This window comes from Hyalella azteca, unplaced genomic scaffold (assembly GCF_000764305.2).
Source record: "Hyalella azteca isolate HAZT.00-mixed unplaced genomic scaffold, Hazt_2.0.2 contig8353, whole genome shotgun sequence".
NCBI lineage: Eukaryota > Metazoa > Arthropoda > Malacostraca > Amphipoda > Hyalellidae > Hyalella > Hyalella azteca.
The window spans coordinates 1-22283 of record NW_025938450.1 but is presented as its reverse complement, the minus strand read 5'-3'; the positions used below and the strand labels follow the sequence as shown (position 1 = coordinate 22283).

General features: G+C 36.5%; 1 protein-coding gene across 1 annotated transcript; it reads right to left on the bottom strand.

Moving 5' to 3' along the window:
• Positions 1-1917: 1917 nt before the first annotated feature.
• On the bottom strand, positions 1918-22183 carry LOC108682436 (ionotropic receptor 93a; the record flags this gene model as incomplete). The annotated part of the gene is given in 17 exon segments (XM_018171596.2): positions 1918-3191; positions 5632-5700; positions 6228-6385; positions 7473-7551; positions 7875-8052; positions 11992-12090; positions 12322-12443; positions 12990-13152; positions 13651-13806; positions 15127-15220; positions 15497-15603; positions 18859-18979; positions 19463-19542; positions 20035-20109; positions 20869-20961; positions 21346-21513; positions 22078-22183. Coding segments are annotated over 17 exon segments (2095 nt in total), but the record flags the coding sequence as incomplete, so codon positions are not given.
• Between the last annotated feature and the right edge of the window lie 100 nt (positions 22184-22283).

Here is a 22283-nt window from a genome sequence, read left to right as displayed (position 1 = left end):
TATAGCGTGTCTTACCTACAGGTATTTATGTCCAAGTGTTAATAATATTGAATTTAGAGTTAAGTTTGTTTATATTTCTCTTCAAAACGAATAAATTTACCCTGAGATCTTTTCAAAGCATTTGAGCATCGAAATCTAGTACGATGAAGCCAATTTTTCTACGAAAAGTATCTATGAAAATATAAATGAATTTATTGCACTTCAATTTGAACTCTCGTTTAGAGTGTACGTGACAAAATTACATATTATTTAAATCACAATTCTTCCACTAAACCTTCACAATTCAAACCACTAAACTAGACATCTATTGAATTTACAGAAACAGCAGATATACTTCTCAACGAATTCTGCCTCAACAAGTACTATCACAAGTACACCTTTGTAGCTCTCTTAAATGTACTCCGAGCGTAAGCTTTATAGTAAAGTTAGACGTGTAGTTATTATTTATGTATCTTTAGATAGTACTATTGAGTATACGAGTGCATCAACTGGCCTTGAATAGATGCGTTAGCCTTCATGATAGGCGAACAGTAAACAGTAGAGCTGCCGTTACTGAAGAATTAAATGCATGATTGGGCCGCTGATGACGCACAAAAATGGCCCGTTAACATTGAAAATTTCACGTCCATATACGAGTATATATGAAAACATGAGTGCATCGTGAGAACAATTTTCCGAGCACACATGTTGCATTATTGTACATATAAATTTTATTACTATTTGAGAGTTGTGCGTAGAAACGTGTAAACTAGAAGTTTTTAGCGCATTTTCTCATTTATGAAAAAATTCACTATTGTGCTCGCCATGTCCGTCTGTCCGTCCGTCCGTCTGTCTGTCCGTCTGTCTGTCCGTCCGTGACTTCACATTTTCGTCGACGAGAAAATGCGCTCTCCGTCACTCACTGCAATGAGTACTGAGTTATATTTTTAAGTTCTGTACCTTCGTGAGTTGTCCTAATAACCTAAAACCAAATTTATAGTATAAAAATTGAAAGGAAAGTTCGTTTGAATAATACAGGGTGCGGCGTGGGAACTTACTCTTTTAAAAAAATCACAAAGTAAAAAGTATTAAAGATAGCGTTTTAATTCTTTCTTTTTTACAAAGAGCTACATTTAAAGTTTCGTTGGGTTTACTTACAAGTTTAATTCTTGAATATTACATCTTGTAGGTGACCTCCATGCTGTTCAATACATTTTGTCAGACGAGTATATTGCGCATGGCGCCACCTTCCTAGGACTAATGGCCGCCACGTGGCGCGCAATTCAAATAAGTAAGTTCCCGCGCCGCACCCTGTACATGAAGCAAATCAATTTATTTCATATGTGATCACATCTATTAAATATTTACATTGTTAGCAAGAGTTATGAGCAAGAGTCAGGGTATTTTCGCTATACATCAATGTTTTCTCAGTGATACCGAATGAAAAAAAAAACTGTTGCAGCCATGACACTTCATTTATTATTCAACAGTCAATATCAAGTGGGATTCCTGTATCAGTCATCTATCAGAACGTGGAAATATTTGCAGATAGAATTATAAATGAGTTTCATTTAATTGAATGTGGTTCACTTCTGGCAAATGTATATAGAGTAAAGTGTTGTTATGTGCTGTTGGTATGGTCAAAATAAGTGCACAATATTGTTGAGCAAACTTTTCTCCTTAACATTAACAATTAGTACAGCCTATATAATTTGCAGCTAATTTTAAAGCCGTTTTCAGAACAATTTATTGGACCTTATGGCTTCTCAGTGAACAGGAACTCTCACTTCAGTCTGATATAAATACAGGATGTTTCAGAATTAAGTAACCCTTTTAATTTGTTAATAAATAAAAAACTAAGAACGTTATGAAGTTGAAACTTGTTTTATTTAAAAGATCGTTCTTAGTTTTTTATTTATTAACAAATTAAAAGGGTTACTTAATTCTGAAACACCCTGTATAAGGATGCATCATACTCTTGTTGTCGCGTTGTCATCCTCACCGTATTGACATAACAACCAAATGACAACATTCTTAGCTACTGTACTTTCAAAGCGGGACTAACGTCTAATTACTCTTATTATGGTGGACAAAATTATGAATAAAACAGCTATACACTCAATCTACGAATACAACAGTGTCAACAAGAGAAACTACGAAGACTTATTACATAGAAACTGAATAGTGATGTTACTTTTTGAGTAATGTTATCAAGGCAAGTTTGAAAAACGAAATCCAAAACTGATAATAAAACCTTAGCCAACACAGCAACTACTTAAATTTAAAGTAGCAAAGTGATAGTGGATATTTAAACATTCTACGATTATCATCGGGTTACTTATTTGAGTGCGTTAAAACACGTATATAAGCGGAAAGTTTATAGGTACGCTTTCCATGAGATTCCAGTACATGAGCAAGTGTTGTGAGGTATAAATATGTAAATAAAAATTTTTTCATGAAAGAAGATCATAAAAATCTATGATCTATAGTATAATTATTGCCATTACTTTGACCGCAGATGATAGCAAATGAAGAATATTCGTATCTAAACTAAACTAAAGTATCGAAGCACTATGCATTACTGAAATTCAATGATAAAAAAATTAAAACAAAACGTCGTTGAAAAGTCTTTGAGCTGAGCATAAATTATTCACTACTCTCAAGTCCAGGAATTGTTTATGGGCAACTTTAGTTATTATTAATAGACGGCTTCTAATTAGGCACGTTCGGCTCCAGCAAGGACATTTCTTGTGGTGATCCATCTGTCGAGTATCTATACCGGAAAGTGCAATTTTCATTAATAATTAATCTGTGATTCGCTTCAAACTGTCCTGCATCTGGTTACAGAGACGTTGAACACGACGACCGCACCAATTGCTACCAACCCATCTGGTAATTGACGGTTGAGCAATGTTAATTACGTTTTCACTACGCAGAAAAAAAAGTCAAAAAACGTTAAATAAACGTTATTCCAACATTAGATGCCTAACTGCGGTGATCGTAGTAGCGCATCAGATGTTGTGGCGGTACATAACTTATCGAAGATCGCCCTTGTTGATCGCCGTGGTTCAGGCCATTATCTATATTATACCAGTTGTTTCTCTTAACATTTCCGTCGTACCTGTTGTCATCATTATTGATGCTGAAGTTTTTGTTGACATTGCTGTTAGTTCTGTTGGTTGTAACGGTACTGTTGATACTGCCACCTTTACCTGCTCAGGCGTCGACATTAAAGTAATGGCTGCATTTTCTTTGTAACATAAATCTCAGGTGTTATCAAGCTGTTAATTGTGATAGTTTACATGTCAATTACGCAAATCTCATTTCCAAGAAAACAAATTGCAATTCCACACACATATCTAATGCAGTTAAAACACTAATGTGCATATATTGAAATACAAAAAAAAAACATTTTAAAATACACACTGCAAGAACAATCCAAATGTGAATATTCTAAAAAATAAAAAGAACCCTCATTGATTTTTTGAGAGCTCTTTCGTTGAGTACTGAGTGAACCTCTAAAATACAGAGCTTTGTGAAGCTATACCGCTATGCAAAGCTCTTTCATTCAGTTTTTTTTTATTTTGTGGGAAATTTTGACTAGAGCTTCTTCATGCAATGGCGATTAACTAAATTTCATTCAGTGCTGATTAAAACTCTCTGATTAAGTGCTGATTGAAATACTGTCATTCAGTGCTGATGGAGGCACACTCAGAGCTGAGTGAAGCCCTTTACTTCATTGTTGAATGAAGCTTCTTCACTCAGATCTGAGAGTTCCTTGTTAGTCGTGGTGGTAGAGTACACACTGTAATAAATATGTCAGACTCGCAAGTAAACAAGCTACTGAACCACACCAGCTGCGTGGCTTGAATGCGTTGAAGTGTAAACTGCACCTTACTAGATTCGTGGACGCGTCGGGATTTGTTCGATCTTGAAATCGATTGAATATTAACGAATAAACGCAAGGTTAATATGTTTTAGTTATCGAAATAAAATTTTAACAGCTCATCCCAAGACAAATATTAGTATACTATCAATAATTGCAAAACCTCGGTGGCACGTAATTCACGTGCAAGCTTCAACGACTTAGACTTAATCTTGCCTCATCAAAGTCTGCGAATTTTGCCGGTGCATAAAAAATGCGCTTCAAAAGTTGTCAATATTCTTTAAATCATGCACACTCTACGTTCGGTGATTTCTCCGCGCAGTTCATATGAACTTAAACGCAATGGGAGGAATTATTCAATGTGCCCCAGGATCCATGCCGTGCTCTCTTCCAAGCTTTGAATAATTCTTTACCATACAGCGCGCCCCCTGTGGTGCCGTGGACAAGCTTCGATATCTCACCGTATTGACAAACTCGATCAGTTCACGCGCACTGCTGTACGATTGAACTACATAGCATCGTGATGGTTATCATCCTCCATGTATTGACAAACTCGATCAGTTCACGCGCGCTGCTGTACGATTGAACTACATAGCATCGTGATGGTTATCATCCTCACCGTATTGACAAACTCGATCAGTTCACGCGCATTGCTGTACACTAGAAGTACATGGCGTGATGGCATATTACACAAGACATGTCACAAAGGAAAGAAACTATTTTTGAACTGTCATGTTTGAAAACTGTCATATTATATAATCAATATGCATGATTTATTATGCAAATAAAATATTGTCGATATTATGGAAAAATCGATCGCATTATTCATAATATTGTCCAGTGAAGCAGTAAATAGCGATCATGTAACGTAGCTGGGCAATCGAGGCTTTGACAACTATTGGGTTAGGACTTTCGTGATATCCTGTTTACCCAAATATATATGTATCTATGAATATATATCTCAAACAGTTGAGCAGTTATAATAAAGGTCATATATGATGCAATCTGTGTATTGCTATAACTATTTGATTAAGTGGTCACAGTATCATTCGAACTTTCAATATTGGAGCTTTCTGTGAGTACTCCAAAACCTGAAAATATTTAGTTTGATAGAAAGTAGTACTTCGGACAAATTAATTTCGCAATTGAATGCGCAAATGTGTCCGAAAAATATTATGCATACTGTGTGAGATACAATCAACTGAGTTAATGAACTCACTGATGTTTGGAATCAAGTAAATTGTCAGCAATAGTGACGCATATATGGACGCAAAAAGCTTTAGACTGACAAGAGCTATTAGTAGGAATTCATGCAGAACGGTAGGAAATTTCAGGAGACCAGGAGCTCATGTTTACCAATCGACCTCGAAATTTTTGTAATGAAAAAATAATTCGTGTTTTAATTTTAAGACGGAAAACACAGTCCACAAAAGCTTCAGAAGCCTAATCCAGGTGCAGGTTAATTGTTGCGCATCGATATTGTTTAACTTGCATGGGACATTCAATAGGAAATTTTTAAAGTCGTTTCACAATGAAAATATTTTATAAATTACATTGAGGAAAATCGGTATTGATATCTTACCACTTAAAAGCTTATATAAGACTATTAAAGCTGATCATGCAGTCGCACGTGCATGGAAAAGCCGAAAAATTCCAAAACTTTGAAACATAATCGATATAAATATATATATTGCTATGTGAATTGCATGGCAGAAGAGATCAATTAGCGATGGGCTTGACCATCGTGTCGGTGCTAGAGGAAGTACCTGACAAGTTAGGCTTAGCGCAGCGCCACACAAACTCTGCGATGATGAAGACGAGCGCTAGCAGGAAGCCTGGTGAGGAATGCGATGCAAGTTATTAACGAATAGTAGTATGTCCGTTACATAACATCCTGGTGCATTCAAAACATGAAGTTATCTGAGAAGTATAGGGGAAATATTCCTACGAGTAACCGGAAATACGAGAGTTGTTCCACACAAACCTATGACCTTGAGGAAACAGGGCTACGAGTAAGCAGGGATTTTCTTCCATTATAACACATACTATATAATGTAACTATATAACTATTATAACACACTAGACACAATATATATAACGGGGAAAATTAAGTTATCAGACCAATATTTCCATACGAGTACATTAAATTACGAAAGTAGTTCAATATTAGCTGTCGAATTGCAGAAACAGGTGAGCGCGGAATTTTCATATTACAAGAAATTACATTACAACACATTAGGTTATTCGGGGAGTATTTTGTAAAATATTTCATACGAGTGCGTAATAATAATATAGTCTTTCAACATAAGCCGTTTAATTTCTGTAAACTCAGCAACAAATGAACGCGTCCAGCTGTGCATACCGAGGCCGAGGAGAACGAAGGATCCCTGCATGTCGGCGAGCGACACGGTACGCATGCCGTCGCCATCACCGTACGCCGAGGCAGAGCAGCGGTCCTTCTTGGGCCAGTGATCCTGCATCCACTTCTGCACCAGCCCTCCCTTGAGCATCAGCTTGATCCTGAGCATGGCATGAGGTCAGGGACAGTACTATTAAAACTAGCTTAAGTACACGTGGCGGCCTAAGTACACGTAGCGCCTTTATATCCACATAGCGGCCTAAGTATAGTGTGTAGTTCCGAGTATGAATGCGTTCAAGAACAGACTAGACAAGGCCATACAGGAGCATATGTTTAGTCTTGAAATGCCTAGTACCCTACGGAACAATTGAAAGTCTAGAAAGTCAAACCTACCGTCCGTTGAAAAGATTTGATCAAAAAGCCAGTCTGCGAACTAGTCAAGAAAAGATCTGTGAACTAGTCGAGAAAAGTACAAAAATCGGCGACAGGCCCATCCAGGCCTATTCTTACGCCGAAGATAATATACTGTACAATACTAAGGGCACGTAGTGGCCAAAGTGCGCATAGCGGTCTAAGTACACGCAGCGGCCAAATACACATAGCGGCCTAAGTACACGTAGCAGCTTACTTTTTGTACATGATTGATCAGTTGAGCTTAAAAAGTATTCAGTGATTGGCTGCTGGAGTTATAAAGTCGTAGAATTCTCTTGATTATGCTCAAGTGATAATGGAATTACATACCATAAAGTAGAAGGAAATTATTAGTATTTTTACACGCATTTTGTTCATGTAAAGTAGTTTAAAGTTTAAAGTAGTTTAGTTATAATTCTATTCCATTAGACGTCGCTCCTGAATGAAAAAGTTATATCTCACACATAAAATCCATGATTTGCACTGGAATTTTAAGGTCATGCGATGCAAATATTTAAAATACTTTGAAAATTAACACAAACTATATGAATTCCTAAAATTTTAAAGATGTGTTTGAAGATTTCACGTGAAGTGCTGTGAAGAATACAGTAACTGCAGGCCATCAGATTAAATCTTGTTATTAAATGGGGATTTACTAATGATCTCGTGGGATACCAGGAATCAGTTGAGCAATAATAATGATTGAGACGAAATCGATCAGATAATAGCTTAGATAAAAATCGACCGAGTGTGAACTCAGTCAGTCAGTATAAACACCATGACAACATCCGTAGAATGGGAGGAAGCCTAACGGTTGGAGTCGAATTAAAGACTTACTCTTCGTCGAATTTCCAGACATAAGGACTGCCTTTAGGCATGGCCATGGCCACGTGTTCCGAGTAGAATTCTTCCCGACCTGCGCTCAATAGATAAGAAGAAAGTCATTCACCAACATAAAATTTGTTCCCACGTTCAAAATTTCATGAATACTGGATTTGATATTTTTAATAATTGTAAGCAGAATTCCTGAAATAAAGTTACGATGGATTTCTCCTTGTATCAAGTAAAACACGCAAGTATCGTATAATAACACGACATGATCAATTACCTGAACTTCAAATTGCCACGTTTGTAGAGCATTTGAATAGATACATGTATGCTTAACAAAGTTGAAGGTTTGCCCGACCATTCAATTATAATACCGTCAGGTGAGAGCTAAGCGAAACCTAAAGTGCGTACCAAGCGAAAAGTCGCAGCTGTCCGTGCGCAGAAATTCTTCCTTCATGATGACCAGCAAGTTAACCTTCCACTGGATGTAGGCGTAGTCGGTATATCGGATCCTGTCTAAGAGGATTTGGTCCTCACGATCGTGGATTGTCGCCAGATCCCCGATCTCCTTGAACTTGCCTTCTGCCCCCTGTGCAACGAAGTATATCCACTTTTCTTAATATAGTAACTTTTATTAGACTACAACTAACAATTATTCTTTATAAAATACAAATGATCACTAATAAAGATAATTTTACCAAAAAATAAACATAGCAAGTAAACTAGATAATTTAACCATGGCTGACCAGAGTTAATGCTAGTATGCATGTATTTTTATCATTAGATTTCATTCCAAACCAATTTTGTCAATACCAACTTTCACTTCATAAAAACTTTCGTTCATCTAAATATCCTTTAATAAGTCTATTTAAATATCTTCTGATAATATAATAACCAAGCTTCAATCAATTAAGTTTAAAGCTTCTTCGCATTACCGTTAATTTTCATATTGCGATTCAGCAATCACGTCGATACAACTTGTTTGCTGCAAAAAACTATTTACAACAGTGCATCAACTCACCGCTAGCTACGAAAGCGGGAATTCTACACATCTATCGCACCAAATTGAGCGTTGTTCCATGGATGAATATTTCTAAAAGCTGGCAGTTCTCGCTATAAGAATGTATATTTTATTTAGTACACCTTCACTTAATTCACTGTAAAAATTACTAATGCTTGACCTATGAATTTTCTCGTATCACACTTACGAATGTTGTGCTCTCAAGCGTAACGAGGCGGGGAGCCTAGAGAGTTTATTCGGAGACTATGACTGAAGTCATGTTCGGTGAAGATGACAAAAATATGTGTTGTGATATCTCTACTGATTTTAATATGTCAGATACAAGACGCTTCTGGCATCCACCGCCGCAAGCAACGGTCCAAGTGTGCGATGTGGGATGAAAACTGTGAAGAAGTCCAAACAAATAGAAACCCGCCCAAGTCAACAAGAATACATTAGAGTACCAGTAGAAAGAAATATAGGACCCCGCTAGGTGAGAAGCTCCACTCCCGCAGAGAATGCCGGGGACAAATTAAACGCTCTCCGTAACGTCGACAACCAAAAGAGAACAATAAATTGGATCAGGTCAGTAATGGAGTTGAAAATTAATATTTTTCCGATATCCCAACTGATGCAGGCTGGGAGAAAGTGTCTTCTGTCATAAAAGGTATCAAAAATGCTGGTCGAACCTGTGAAAATTACGCAGATCTGGAGGAATGTAATAAGTCCTACAACAATGACATGGAACGCAAAGAAACTAGAAGTGTTGAGCAAGATAAAGATCATAATGGTCTAAAAAGTCTCCGTAGACCCTTCCTTAAACACAGCGGAAGCAGATCCTAGAAAAAAAGGCTTGGGGGTGCGAGAAATTTGTACAAAACCCGTGGGCAGTCAGAAGACGAAACCGGCCATAAGAAGGGGACGTCGCTAGAGGATGCAAAACATTCCTAGTCGAAGATTTAACAAGGCTTCTAGCAGAGCACCACTGAAACTTCAGAAAATATAACCATCGATGAAACCGAGAAAGAATTTCGCCCCTATCAGAAAACTAAGCTCATTGACTATGGAGATGGAGCTTCAAGACATGCGCTAATTTCTGGTGGGATGGAGCATGCTTAAAAACAAGATCTCAGTTCTAGAGTGCAAACGCAAATTTCAAAAAATAATCACAATTCTGATGGGAAAGGCCTAGTTTAAAGAATTGAACATGGCTCAGTTGGGCACCGGCATGCATTGAGACGCAAAAAAAGTCCCAGCTAGACCAGCATTACTCATGAGCAAGCGTAAGGCCAAGATATGAAGGTCTCTGCTCTGGAGGGCGAGCGCAGCCCCAGTGAGCTCAAACTTAAGTTGAAAACGAATCAGTGTTCGGGTGGAAAGGGCTACAGTAAGAATCATGAGCACAGCTCCAATAGCAAGGGCTCAACTATTTTTAATTCGAATCCACGTAAAAGAAAAATTACATCAAAACATCATACAGAAAAATACTCAGCTTTATGGACGGTGGCAAGAGAGACAAATAAAATACGGAAAGGGTTATTTGAGTTTCAAAAAGATCTGTTGAAAGAGTTCAAGAAGAAAAGCATTGAGCTAGCAGCGCGGTACGTTCAAGAATACCGGAACTAGACACAAATTTTGTTCACGCACTTATTGGGCGAGGAAAAGGAGTTGTACTCGCAGCAAGGAAGCGTGTTCAAGACAGGTTTGAAGAACACTATTGAAAGCTTCCGTCATTCGCTGCAGAACTTTGATGGCAAGTTGACCAATACTACATAACGGTCATACAACTCCCTTAATGGGGACTGAAAGTGTACAGTAATTGGACTAGACTGTGTACAACGAGCAATTACTTGATTTTGAATTGAACATCAACGATTCTCAATTATATTAACTGTGATATCCAACAGTAAACGATACTAAATTATTCATTGACGATGCTAAATCATTTGAGCTACGATGCTGAATACTCAAAAATAAGTAATTATAAGTAATTCTCAGTTATTTGATCTACGATACCTAACTATACATAATTATTTCAGCAGCGATACTAAACACTCAACTATATTGAATTATTCATCAACGATACTGAATTATTCGAGGGCCTTGTCATGAGGAACAACATGTCGACCTCTGTCATGTTTGGCCGTAGCTGTCGGCAGACGAGCAGGATGGCTGATGTAGATACCGTATAGAGGAATAAAATATCATTTCTGCGCGTAACATCAACGAGTAATTATAAGATCTTTGTACTTTGCTATGGTTTTTTTCGTGTTTACTTTTAGCTAAGGCGATATTCCAGGGTACGGCGATTCAATATCGAGCGATGGAAAAAATTACCTATTCGAATTATTATCAATGACCATGCAAATAATTAGGGATCAGTTAACCTTCAAGCAATTGTTAGCACTGACCATTTGGATTTCCTTGAGAATTGTATTTTGACCATAATAATAATTAAATTCAACCTCTTTAATAACGCTGATGACTTTGTCTCGAAATATTCTTGATGACTTTTTCTCGTAATTTAAGACTATTGTACAAAGATATACTGATTTGCTGTATAAAAATCATTATTATTTACCTGATATTTTCTAACCTATAACCTAAATTTTATATGACGTACTGATGCCACAAAGGCATGCCATTCCCCAGCATGGAGAAATTCAAAGGGCGAACATGTTTTTTTAAGACGTGATCTTTGGTTTAAGGGCAAGCAAAATGCCACATCATTCATTATCTAAGCAAAATTACAGTATCAGTAAGTTTTAAGCATAAAATAATAAATAGGGCAAGATGGTATTCCCATGAAGGTGCTATTTACTTATTTTTCTTGCATAGTATGCAGCTCTGAACTAAAATAGCTTAACAGAAAGTGAAATTTAATATTTGATTAAACCTTATGCAATTTTTTATGAAATATTATCTTTTATATTAAATTAATGTGTTTTTTACTAATACCACAGACCGGTGAGTGCTTATGATGAGATCTGGAACCATCATTATAAATTGCAGGATACTCAGCGTTTTCAAACCAAATTTAGGGTGTATTAATTTTATTCAGGATTTTTTTGGTCTAAATATCACACATATCAACACTTCCATTGGGCATTTTATTTGCATTGGTGTCGTCTAGTATCAAGGAGAGACAAACTTCCTCGCGTAAAGCATTTCTTCTGCTGTAAATAGTCTGACAGCTTATTTAATTCATTTTTTCAAGAGTTTGGCATAGGTGGCTAAGATTCGCCGCACGTTCTTAGAGTAAACCATCCCAAATTTAGAATAATCAGCGCAAAAATGCTTTAGATTAAGCCTTTTTCTAACTACCTATCGTATTTTCTGTCTTAACACATTTTTATTCATAACTTTAAATAAGGTTTTGCGTTAGGAGTAATAATTTTTCATAGAAAACCTTGCATATAACACCTAATATGTGCAACTTACAATCAAGCATAGCTATATAATGCATATAATTTCATATAATATAATCATACGATTAGTACATACATATAAGTAATCAGTGTAGCCCACCTTGAAGTAATCCTGCAATGCACCACCTCCAACGTAGCCCCAGGACATGGAGTATCTCGCTGCCAGTAAGTCATCCAACGTCTGGACTGCGTTCTCAAGCTAATAAAAATATACAACCGCACCAATTAAATATTAGCAGTAAAAATACAACAACGTAATTAATCCTCAACAACACTCGGCCATACTACCAATGAATAAACACAGAAGGGCACAACAACATCATCGATAATTCCAGAAAAGCAGTAAGGCGGAAGCTGCGTCTATATTATACTTCGACGTAATCAAGACCTCAGTTAATGAATGAGGGGAGAATGAATCTTGCTTGAGTACCTTGGGAAATGTGAGGAAAGCGACGAGGTTGCCAGAGTACGTCGTGACGATGATGATCACAAACACCCACCAGAATCCCAGGGCTACACGAGCCGAGTGACACATCGGCATCCTGTCTCCACCTGCATCCCAATATATTGTAACTTAATTATATTAATGCTTTGGTGCCTGAGAAATTGAGGTATAAAAGTTAAGAAGATTTATATCGATGAATTAGGAGGCAAATGAAAAATTTATTCATGATATTTATAAATTGCATACATTCTTTTTAAGGAACTAATTTTTTCCTGAAGAATTTGAAAAACAGAAGAAAAAAACTTAGATATAATATTCCCCTAATGAAACATTTACCTACAAATTTAATTAACAACTTTATATACGATGGAATAAAATATATTTCATTTTACATTAATTTCTCAGATAGTTAATTAATCTAATTGTCGGAATATTTAAAAATATCGCGAATTATACTCGTAACAATGTAAAATGTTGTTAACGAATTTGCATACTCATCGAATAACTAATGAGCAAATAGAATTGACTTGACAGTTTCTAAATATAGCAACATAATTCATTCACTTAAATTTGGTATTTAAATTAATTTATCTAAATTTAAATTAAATTTAAGGTAATGATGAATAATTAAATCGACATGTCAGGTAATTGACCTTGCTGCAGGACGGACGCGAAGATATACCAGGAACAGTCCTGTAATGTGAACAGCCCCCGGCCGCGGTGCAGATCATAGTACGCGTAGAACGGGGAGTGGCTGTTCACCAGGTGCAGGATAGGCCCCATCAACAATGTTGCAATGGCGATCAAGATCCACGTCTGACAGTCAATAGATACAAATACAATCTCGTAACTCAAAGTTTAAACAATACGTATTTTGCTATGAAATAATTAGACTCTTGAAATTATGCAGTTGACTGTGACGTCAGCTGATCTGTAAAGCGTGACTTGAAATCCCAAAATATCATAGCATGTTAGAGCCTGAATGCCTAATTTGCGATAGCAAAATGCTGAACTATGGGACAATTTCATTAATAGTGACTTAGTGCGATATGGAAAAACTATCAATTAAAGAAATTAAGTTGTCATGCATAGTGCCAACGCGCCTTGCTTGACCATGAGTATAACCTAAATTGCTATGAAAAATCTGAATTTACAATGAAAAAATTTTCTGCCACTGACCCACTGACATGGCATTTGGTTACAATATTGAACAAAACTCCTATTGTCTATCGGCTCTGAAATGGCCTCCTGAACATGAAGAATCCTTCTAATCTTAAATATTATTGGAGTGCAGGTCACAGGAATAATACTCACATCAGATGTAAAAGGCTCAACGAAGAGTAGAACCCTTGAGAGTTCCTTGGGCCTGGCGATCATGTAGGTGTACGGCTGCTTGTCTATCACGGTCGTGAAGTCGACGACTTGCTTTCTTAAGTTAGTGACTGTGAAGGCACCGCATCCCACCAGCACCTTCGTGGTTACAGGGTTTTCTCATTACATTTTAGTAATGATTTTTAATTAGCAATTGATAATAATTGCGGAGAAATAGTATCACTTTCTCGATTTTTTTTCTTCTACCACTAAACATAACACTCCGCATGAGAATGTTCTCTTCACATTTTCCGCGTTTCCACAACATTTCCATGACTCCTGAAACTCTCGACATTTCCCTATCACCCAAAAGCCTCCCTCGGCGATTTGAGGTAAGATAGGACTGTATTTAAAGAAAAATAACTCTGGTTAATATATCCTCATTAGCATCTATGTTCAAGAAGATTTGCGTTTAAGAATTAAGCAGGAATGCCACAGCGAGTTATAATCTTTTTAATACGTAATATCGCCCCTAAAAAAGGACCGGATCACTCTCCTATTTCATATATGATAGACGGGATCATTGCATATAGTGCATACATTTAATTAACACTGTCAACAAAAAAATATAGTTTGACTTATAAAAAATAAAGGAAATTTTTAAATGAACCGATACTTCGTCGACCTTATATAAAAGAACAAATTCTGCCATCTAATGCTAATATTCAACGTTAAATATATTCGAATTCTCACGTTTTTATTATCAATTTCAGAGAAGATAAACGAGCAACAATACTCAAAATGTACCTGTAACAGGTAGGATTGAGAACACGTCCTTGCGTAATGCCTAACTTCTCTTACTGAAGAACATCTTCTCGCACATATGAGATCAGACCAATTTATTTTACCCCTATAGACCGATACATTCCCCAACCATTAAATGTACAATCCTCGTGTACAATCACCTTATTGATTTTTACTTTGAATCGACTCGTTCATTTTCCGTACATTCTACATTCTTCACGCTCTCAAAGACCTCTCCGAATCCGCATACTTCACATGCCTCACTCTCCTCATAGCCAGTCTCACTTCTCAGGCTTAGGATATCCATCGTTTCCCACACGAGCCTAATTACTTCAAATACTTCGCACATACCATCAGCCGCTCCTCACTCCACACACACTCAACATCACTCACACCTCCATGCCGTCACCCGCTCCTCATGGCCTGCCTCACTCCACACTCACTCAACATCACTCACTCCCCCATGCCGTCACCCGCTCTAATGGCCTGCCTCACTCCACACCCACTCAACATCACTCACTCCCCCATGCCGTCACCCGCTCCTCATGCCCTGCCTCACTCCACACACACTCAACATCACTCACACGGTCACACCCCCATGCCATCACCCGCTCCTCATGGCCTGCCTCACTCCAGACACACACTTAATATCACAAATAATCCCCACTCCATCACCTCCTTCCTCGTGATCTGTCCCATCATGCCGTTGTAGCGTCCGTTTTCCAGCACTCCAAACTTGTTGATTTCTGGCGGCGGGATCACCTCGTATCTGGCGTCATAATAATTCCAATAACTAATTATAAGCTTATTAATCAACATAAATGAAAAGAAAATATCTTCGTCATCGGGTGCAGCATGGCTACTAAAGCTACCGGTAAGTTTGTGGAAACAAACGTCGCTTGTGAATATTTTACTGTAACTGCTCGTATATTTTTTCACTGTGATCTTTTGTATTGCAAATAAAACTGTTTAACTGTCGAATGTGAATCAAGTCTAATTAGATTCTTCTGTTAAGACTACTAAATTATTTTCCAATGCAACTCACGTGAAATTGAGTCTTCGTCCGATTTCATTCAAGATGTCGAACATGAGTCCAGTGTAGCCCACAATCGTGTTGTTCTTGTCTCTCACAAATTTGTGCCACGGAGGATTCTGGCATGGCGAATATAATCGTATATAGTTAGAATTATAGTCGATAATAATAGGAATATGATCACATATCTAGTGCTATATAAATAAAAAATTAACCAAGCGTTGCTCTGATAATAGTGGTTAACCTAAATAGGTTAACCTGATGCGGCCGGTTGACATGGGCTTACGGCGAGGTTCAGTGAGATAAGTTTTAGGTTAGCCCCTTTAGTAGATAAACTCTTTCTTAATAGGGAAACTTGGTTCTCGATTTTCTACTTAGGTTGCATAAATTATTTAGTTTAAAATTTCGTGTAATAAATTGACAGTATTGAAAAGTTTCAAATCACTGAATTTATCATCTTTCAGTTATCCGCCACTATCAAATTTATTTAGTTATCAGTTATCGCCACTATCAGTGACATTGTGATCTCACAGCGCAAATTCACTATCGACTCTATTTTCCAATATAAATACTAAACAGTTTACGCTCATAGCAATAAAACCAGGCATTACTAACTTTGGTAACAAAATTAGTATCAAGTCGATCATGTTGCACAATCACTCAGTGAAAAGTTTAGGTACTTATTAAGCCTTCTTTGTTCAATTCACGTCTCTAAACTGCAAGTAATTTACGCTAAATATCCAGTTTTAATTTGCCATATGAGCTTAATATTAATACATGAGCTATTTATTATTTTATTATTATGACGATATGAAGAATGAAATGATCACGAATCATGATTCTTAATCATGTCAGGTTTCTTACAATATAGGCAACTATTACCAAGTGTTTTTAGTAAAATACATAATTAATAACTTGAAACGTGAATGTGAATGCCAGGAATTATTGAACCATAACAAGCTCGTAAATTACAGGCAACAAAAGAAGTTTGACGCCCAACGGCCAATAGTTCACGCTTCATCCCTGTGATAAACTTCATCAACTCATCACTTATTATTATACTTGCTAGCAACGCCGAAGAAATACGCAATGAGGCTGTCATGCCGCTGGCTGCTCCTATTATTGTCTCTATATTGTTTATATATACATAAATATGCATGGTTTTAAATTTTAAATGAGTTGGCCTACATCGTATAACATACAATAAATACATTTGAAAAGTGGCATTGCTACTGCAAACGGAAGCAATATCTATACCCATCAAAATTTATAAATTGTTATAAAGCAATATCTATACCCATCAAGTGGAAAAGTCAAATAAATTATTTCCATAACAAAATTTGTAAAAAGAATCACTCAATACTATACATATTGCTAAAAGACGAAATTTTGAAGAACAGAATTAACCTATAAAAATTAGTTTTGACAACACGTGAAAACATTCACAGGATTATTAGACTTTAACTGCACTGCCACAATAAATGGCCTACGGTTTACCAGGCCGAGCTATAACGTGAAGCTCGGTCACGGTGTAATCTCGATCGACCGTCGAACGCAGCTCAGGCGTGCAGCAAATTCGGTGAAGCTCTAAAAGATTTATTAGATGAATAATTCAAGCACACTGAAGCTCCGTCTCCGCAATTTCAGCACTCGGAAGGACTCCCAACGGTTGTAAGTGCATATTTTTTTGAGTAACAAATGTTCAAACAATAATTTATTAAATCTAAGATTTTAATGCCTAGGAGGAGCTGGAGTTACGCAGCTTATTACTTGCCGGGAGAAATTTGAAGGTAATAGTTCAGCATACCAACCGTCAACATCAAATTTATTCTCTTCCATACAAAACTACATTGAAATATCAAAGTTTTTACTTCACTATAACTAACTTACTGTTACATTAAACAACTTACAAGAATATTTTTCGAGCTATATATATGAAATATCTTGAATATAATTCTATGTCAATTAATTTTCTATCTCTCAATCAAATAAGTACCACGAAAATTTTGACAAACGACGGGCGGCTGATATATATTCTCACATGACCAAGCCTTCCTTTTAATACTCAATGCGCATTCACAAAAACGCGATCATTATCAGCACGTGATTTTGAATAAGGGATTCGAACTTCAGCCAAACACAAAAACTCCTTTGCCTACAGTTCTGGACCAATTTTAGCGTTAAAAATGTATTTGCATTGGTCTTGCATGAAGACAGGTGCATTACAGCGTTGAATAATGGATCTTTCAGTGACGTCACTTCGTAAATATTTAAAGAATGCGCTTTCAAGCTTCGAATATTCAATCTAAGTTATAAACTAGGGGAAAAAATGCAAGCGATAATTTGAAACCGCACTCTACATCGGGACGATGAATTAAAATCAAATGAGAATACGATTTGCATCAATGCATTTTCACTGACGTTAACTCTATTCTAATTCAAAGTGAAAAAGTTATCCACTGTTTCTGAATTTACGACGTTCGAAATGACTAAGTTAGAATATTGTATCAAGAGCGTATAATTTAGATCGCAACATTTTACGGGTCTTTTGAACTATTTCCTTACTTTCAATTTTTTCTACAATTTAGACACCTCTAATTGACTTCATCGACTAAATTATTATTGATGAATGATTACCGTACCCACTATTCGATTGAATAATTGACAATACATTCATCATTTGATTATTTGGAGGTCAGCCATCAAACCGTCAAGTCATTTAATTGCCGTGTATCGTGGAGTGAATCAATGATTGTCCACTAAATTCCTATCAATGCGCTTACGTCCAGAGAGAATTTCTGTATAGAAGTATAATATATTCTAATTTCTAATAGAAGTATATTAGATACCATTAAAACAATAAGTGTAATTAGTACAATAAGTACGGTATGTACAATAGGTACAATATGTACAATAAATAGAAAATCTTCAATAAGTACAATTAATATTAGATGGCAGGATTTAATTGTTTACACACGTGCGAGCGATGACCAGAGAATTCGTTGATTTATATTATCAGGGAATGGAACTTTTCTTCAGATGACGGTAGATTAAAAGGCAAATTTCAGGAAGTAATTCTTATTTATTAACGACGTTTCGAATGCAACAAACATTCATTTTCAAGTTAGAAAAAGCATTAAACATTGAAATTTTGGTGGAAATAAGTACATAATACTTATTTCCAATAAGTAGATACATAAGTATCTACTTATGTATCTACTTATTTATGTAGTAAATAAGTACAATATGTACAATAAGTGCAATATGTACAATAAGTAGAATATGTTCAATAAATACAATATGTTCAATAATTAAAATATGTACAGTATGTACAATAAGTAGAAATATTCACTAAGTACAGAAGCAGTACTCACGTCAGTAGACGTCACTTTGATGCGTCGCCCCCTAAAGCCGCCCGTGACGTGCGGGAAGAGATCGTCGTACACCGTGACGCCGGTCAGCGGGGTCCAGCGAGCGCTTTTCAGCAGCTCGAATCTATCGAGACTTTGGTCACTAACATCCCATTCGATACTCGGATAATTAATTGTGATTTAGCTCATTAGTTATTATGACATTATTTATGATAAAATCAAAGTTAGATAATTAAATAATAGAAACGGAGCAAGATAATGCAAAGTTTTCATGGCATTATACCAAAACTCTCGGAAGTACAGGTAGCTGCCATTGGCACACGTAGTAGCATAAGCAAACGTAGCGGCCTAAGTAAACGCAGCGACCTAGTAAACGTAGCGGCCTTGGTACATGGTACATGTAGCGGCCTAAGTATACGTAGCGGCCTCAGTACAAATAGCGGCCGAATTACAAGTAGCAAGCGAAGTACACTTAACGGCTGATTTCTCGCCTGTGATTGGTGAATTTAATCTGATAAGCCGTCAGTGATTGGCTGACGGAGTTACGAAGTGATAATTATATTGATATTTATTTATATCAATTTATTACGGCCCCGGTGCCACTCACCGATCAGCGTCCTTAACCTCGACGGCCTGAGCCTCCCAGGAGGTGCAGCGGTGGCAGCGCGACATGCTGGTGAGTGCGTCCTGTAGCAGGCATGTTCGTCTTAAATTAATACGTTGTTTACCTTAATTAGAGCATTCATTTATTATTTGGACTACATCAATTAATTTGTAATTGCAATAATTATTCCTATCCTGCAGGTGGTATATTCACTAGTATAATTATAGCATTCTAATTTTAATCATCTTATTTGCTATCTCCGTGATTGAGTTATTAGGCAATAATACTTCTAGATAGAAAAAAAATACCTTTAAAATACGAACATATAAATATCCTCCAGGTTGTTAATAAATAAGTTGTTACAACTTACATTATTTGTTCAGTGAAAAATATCCTTGCTTTCCTTCTAAATCATTGATGTATACAGATTGAATGAACAAGGGAACAACCTTTAAAAAAAATGCGTTATTTGGCATACATTGTTACGGTTAGGTTAGGTTACGGTTAGGGTTAGTTTATGTTAGGTTAGGTTAGGTTAGGTTAGGTTAGGTTAGGTTAGGAAAATCAATGATTACCTTGATTTTCTTTATAATTGCCTCCGACCGTTGAGCTTTAGTGGGCTTCATCTCAGCCCACTCTTCCTCTGACACCTGCAGCACACCGAGATGAGGAAGCTTGAAATACTGCATTTTAAAAATCTCAAAACCTGTTAAATTTTACGTCATAATATTGTCGTCATTATCATGTTTTAATCTTATAATAATATTTATAATATCACTGTTTTAATTTAATTTCTCAGAACTCATAAGAAATTGCCCTCTGCTGACTAGATTATTCGATGTAGCACATAAAAATTTATAGCTATTTCACTTAGATATTTCAACAATTTTTATTAAATAAATTATGAGCTTGTGGTGCATAAGCCAATAAACGCGTTCAACCTTCGCACAGCAGATCAGCTCGTGTCGCTCATTAACATAAATATTCTTCTGAACTTCCCAAAATAATGAACAAACTCAGCGGCCACTCATTTTATTTTATACATTATATTATTGTATATTCATTCTATTAAACAATGACTATCTTATAGGATCTTGTCGAGTAATTGCAGATTAAGTTTCAGGGGCTTTCGTGTAAAATAATTCATCGGAATTGATGTCTATTATTGATAAAAATTGATATTGATATACGCAGTTTGTTCGCATGCGGAGCGCCATTTTGTGCATTATAAAAATAATGGAAGCAGTGAGTATATATAAGTCATTTGTCCTCATTAATTTACTATGTAATACCTATCAACAATACAATTCTGAGGATATATGTACAATTATTCGCACAATTAATTTCAGTGAGAAATGTACAAATATTTGTCATTAAATGCTGCTTAACTGCCAAGTGTTTAAAAATACCTTGTGGAAAATCTCGAGCGTTTCCTCCAGAGTTACAGATAGTTGAGTGGCGTATTGCTCCACTGCCAGACCCAGAACACATTTGAATTCATCCTGTAATTGTCGTACACACACATCATGTTAATTAATTTACCATACTCAAGTCATTATTCAGGTAAAAATTTCACTATCAAATTTTCCTTCTAATTCAATGTAATTCAATTAAATTCGAATTCAGAGTTATTCAATTGATACAATGTGTCCTTAAGTGGAAGTGGATATTATTGGTTGAGAAGATATTTTTATTCAGCTTAATTCATAGGTGAAGTTTGATCATAGGTGATAAAACATGTGCACATCCCGTAAATTGAAATAACCCACATTCTGTCTGATGTAGCTATTAACTTAGCTTGGTTTGCAACTTGAGACCATTTAGCTGACGTGGATTAGACCATTGAATTTATACCAACCTTGATATGACCTGACATGGTCACCGACCTGACATGGCTGTGTGGGCTGGGCCACTGACGTGTTGTAAAAGAAAGAAAGGTTGTCACCGTCCTCCATGTCTGCCATGTACGGCGACATGTCCTCCGCCATGTCGTTAGAATCCGACACGACAAACAGCCACTCGTTTTTAGAACCCATCAGGCCTACGGTGCGAGCCTTAAACGAACGATTAGTGGTAGAAGCATTTTTTACTACTACTCTAAAGTTACTACTTGACATTTAAACTTATTCAACTATTTACTTTAAACTAAATTTCCTCTTTATAAAGAATTAATAGAACTATTCGAGCTAAATTGTTTTTTATTGCTTCGATTGAAAGGTGTTTCTAACAAATTAGGAGAAAGGCTCTTCGCGAATTCGTTCGAACAAAAAATAATGAAAATAGTGGCATTCGATGATTTCAATGAAGTCTTATTGCTTCAAAATATCAAATTTTACTCGAATGCGCTTGAAAAGTTCATATATAAAATGAGTTTTATTCTTCGATAAATTTCACGATGAATCTAAAAAACTTTCAGAGAAGCCGATCGTACTTGGGGAACAAACACGATTAGAAACTCTGATTGAATAAAGTGACCGCAATATTAATCAGCAACTTGTTCACCATACTATCAAATTCACTAACACTGGGTTAGCTTAGCTCACACAAGGGTACAAAGTGTATCGCTATTTTGACCAAGTCCCACTCATTTCACTGAGTGGCAACATGAGGGCGCTCACGGTAGTCTGTAGGGCGGCGATGCGCGTCTTCGCGACCATAGCGATGAAGGTCTTGAATTTTGGCTCGCCGGGGCGAGGCTTTAGCGACCCCAGCAACTTGCCCGTGCTGAGCGTGCGGCGCGAACGCGTGTTGGCAAGTGAAATTAATATTATGCATGAATTACTTATTAATATAATATAGGTCATTTTAATTAATTATATTATTA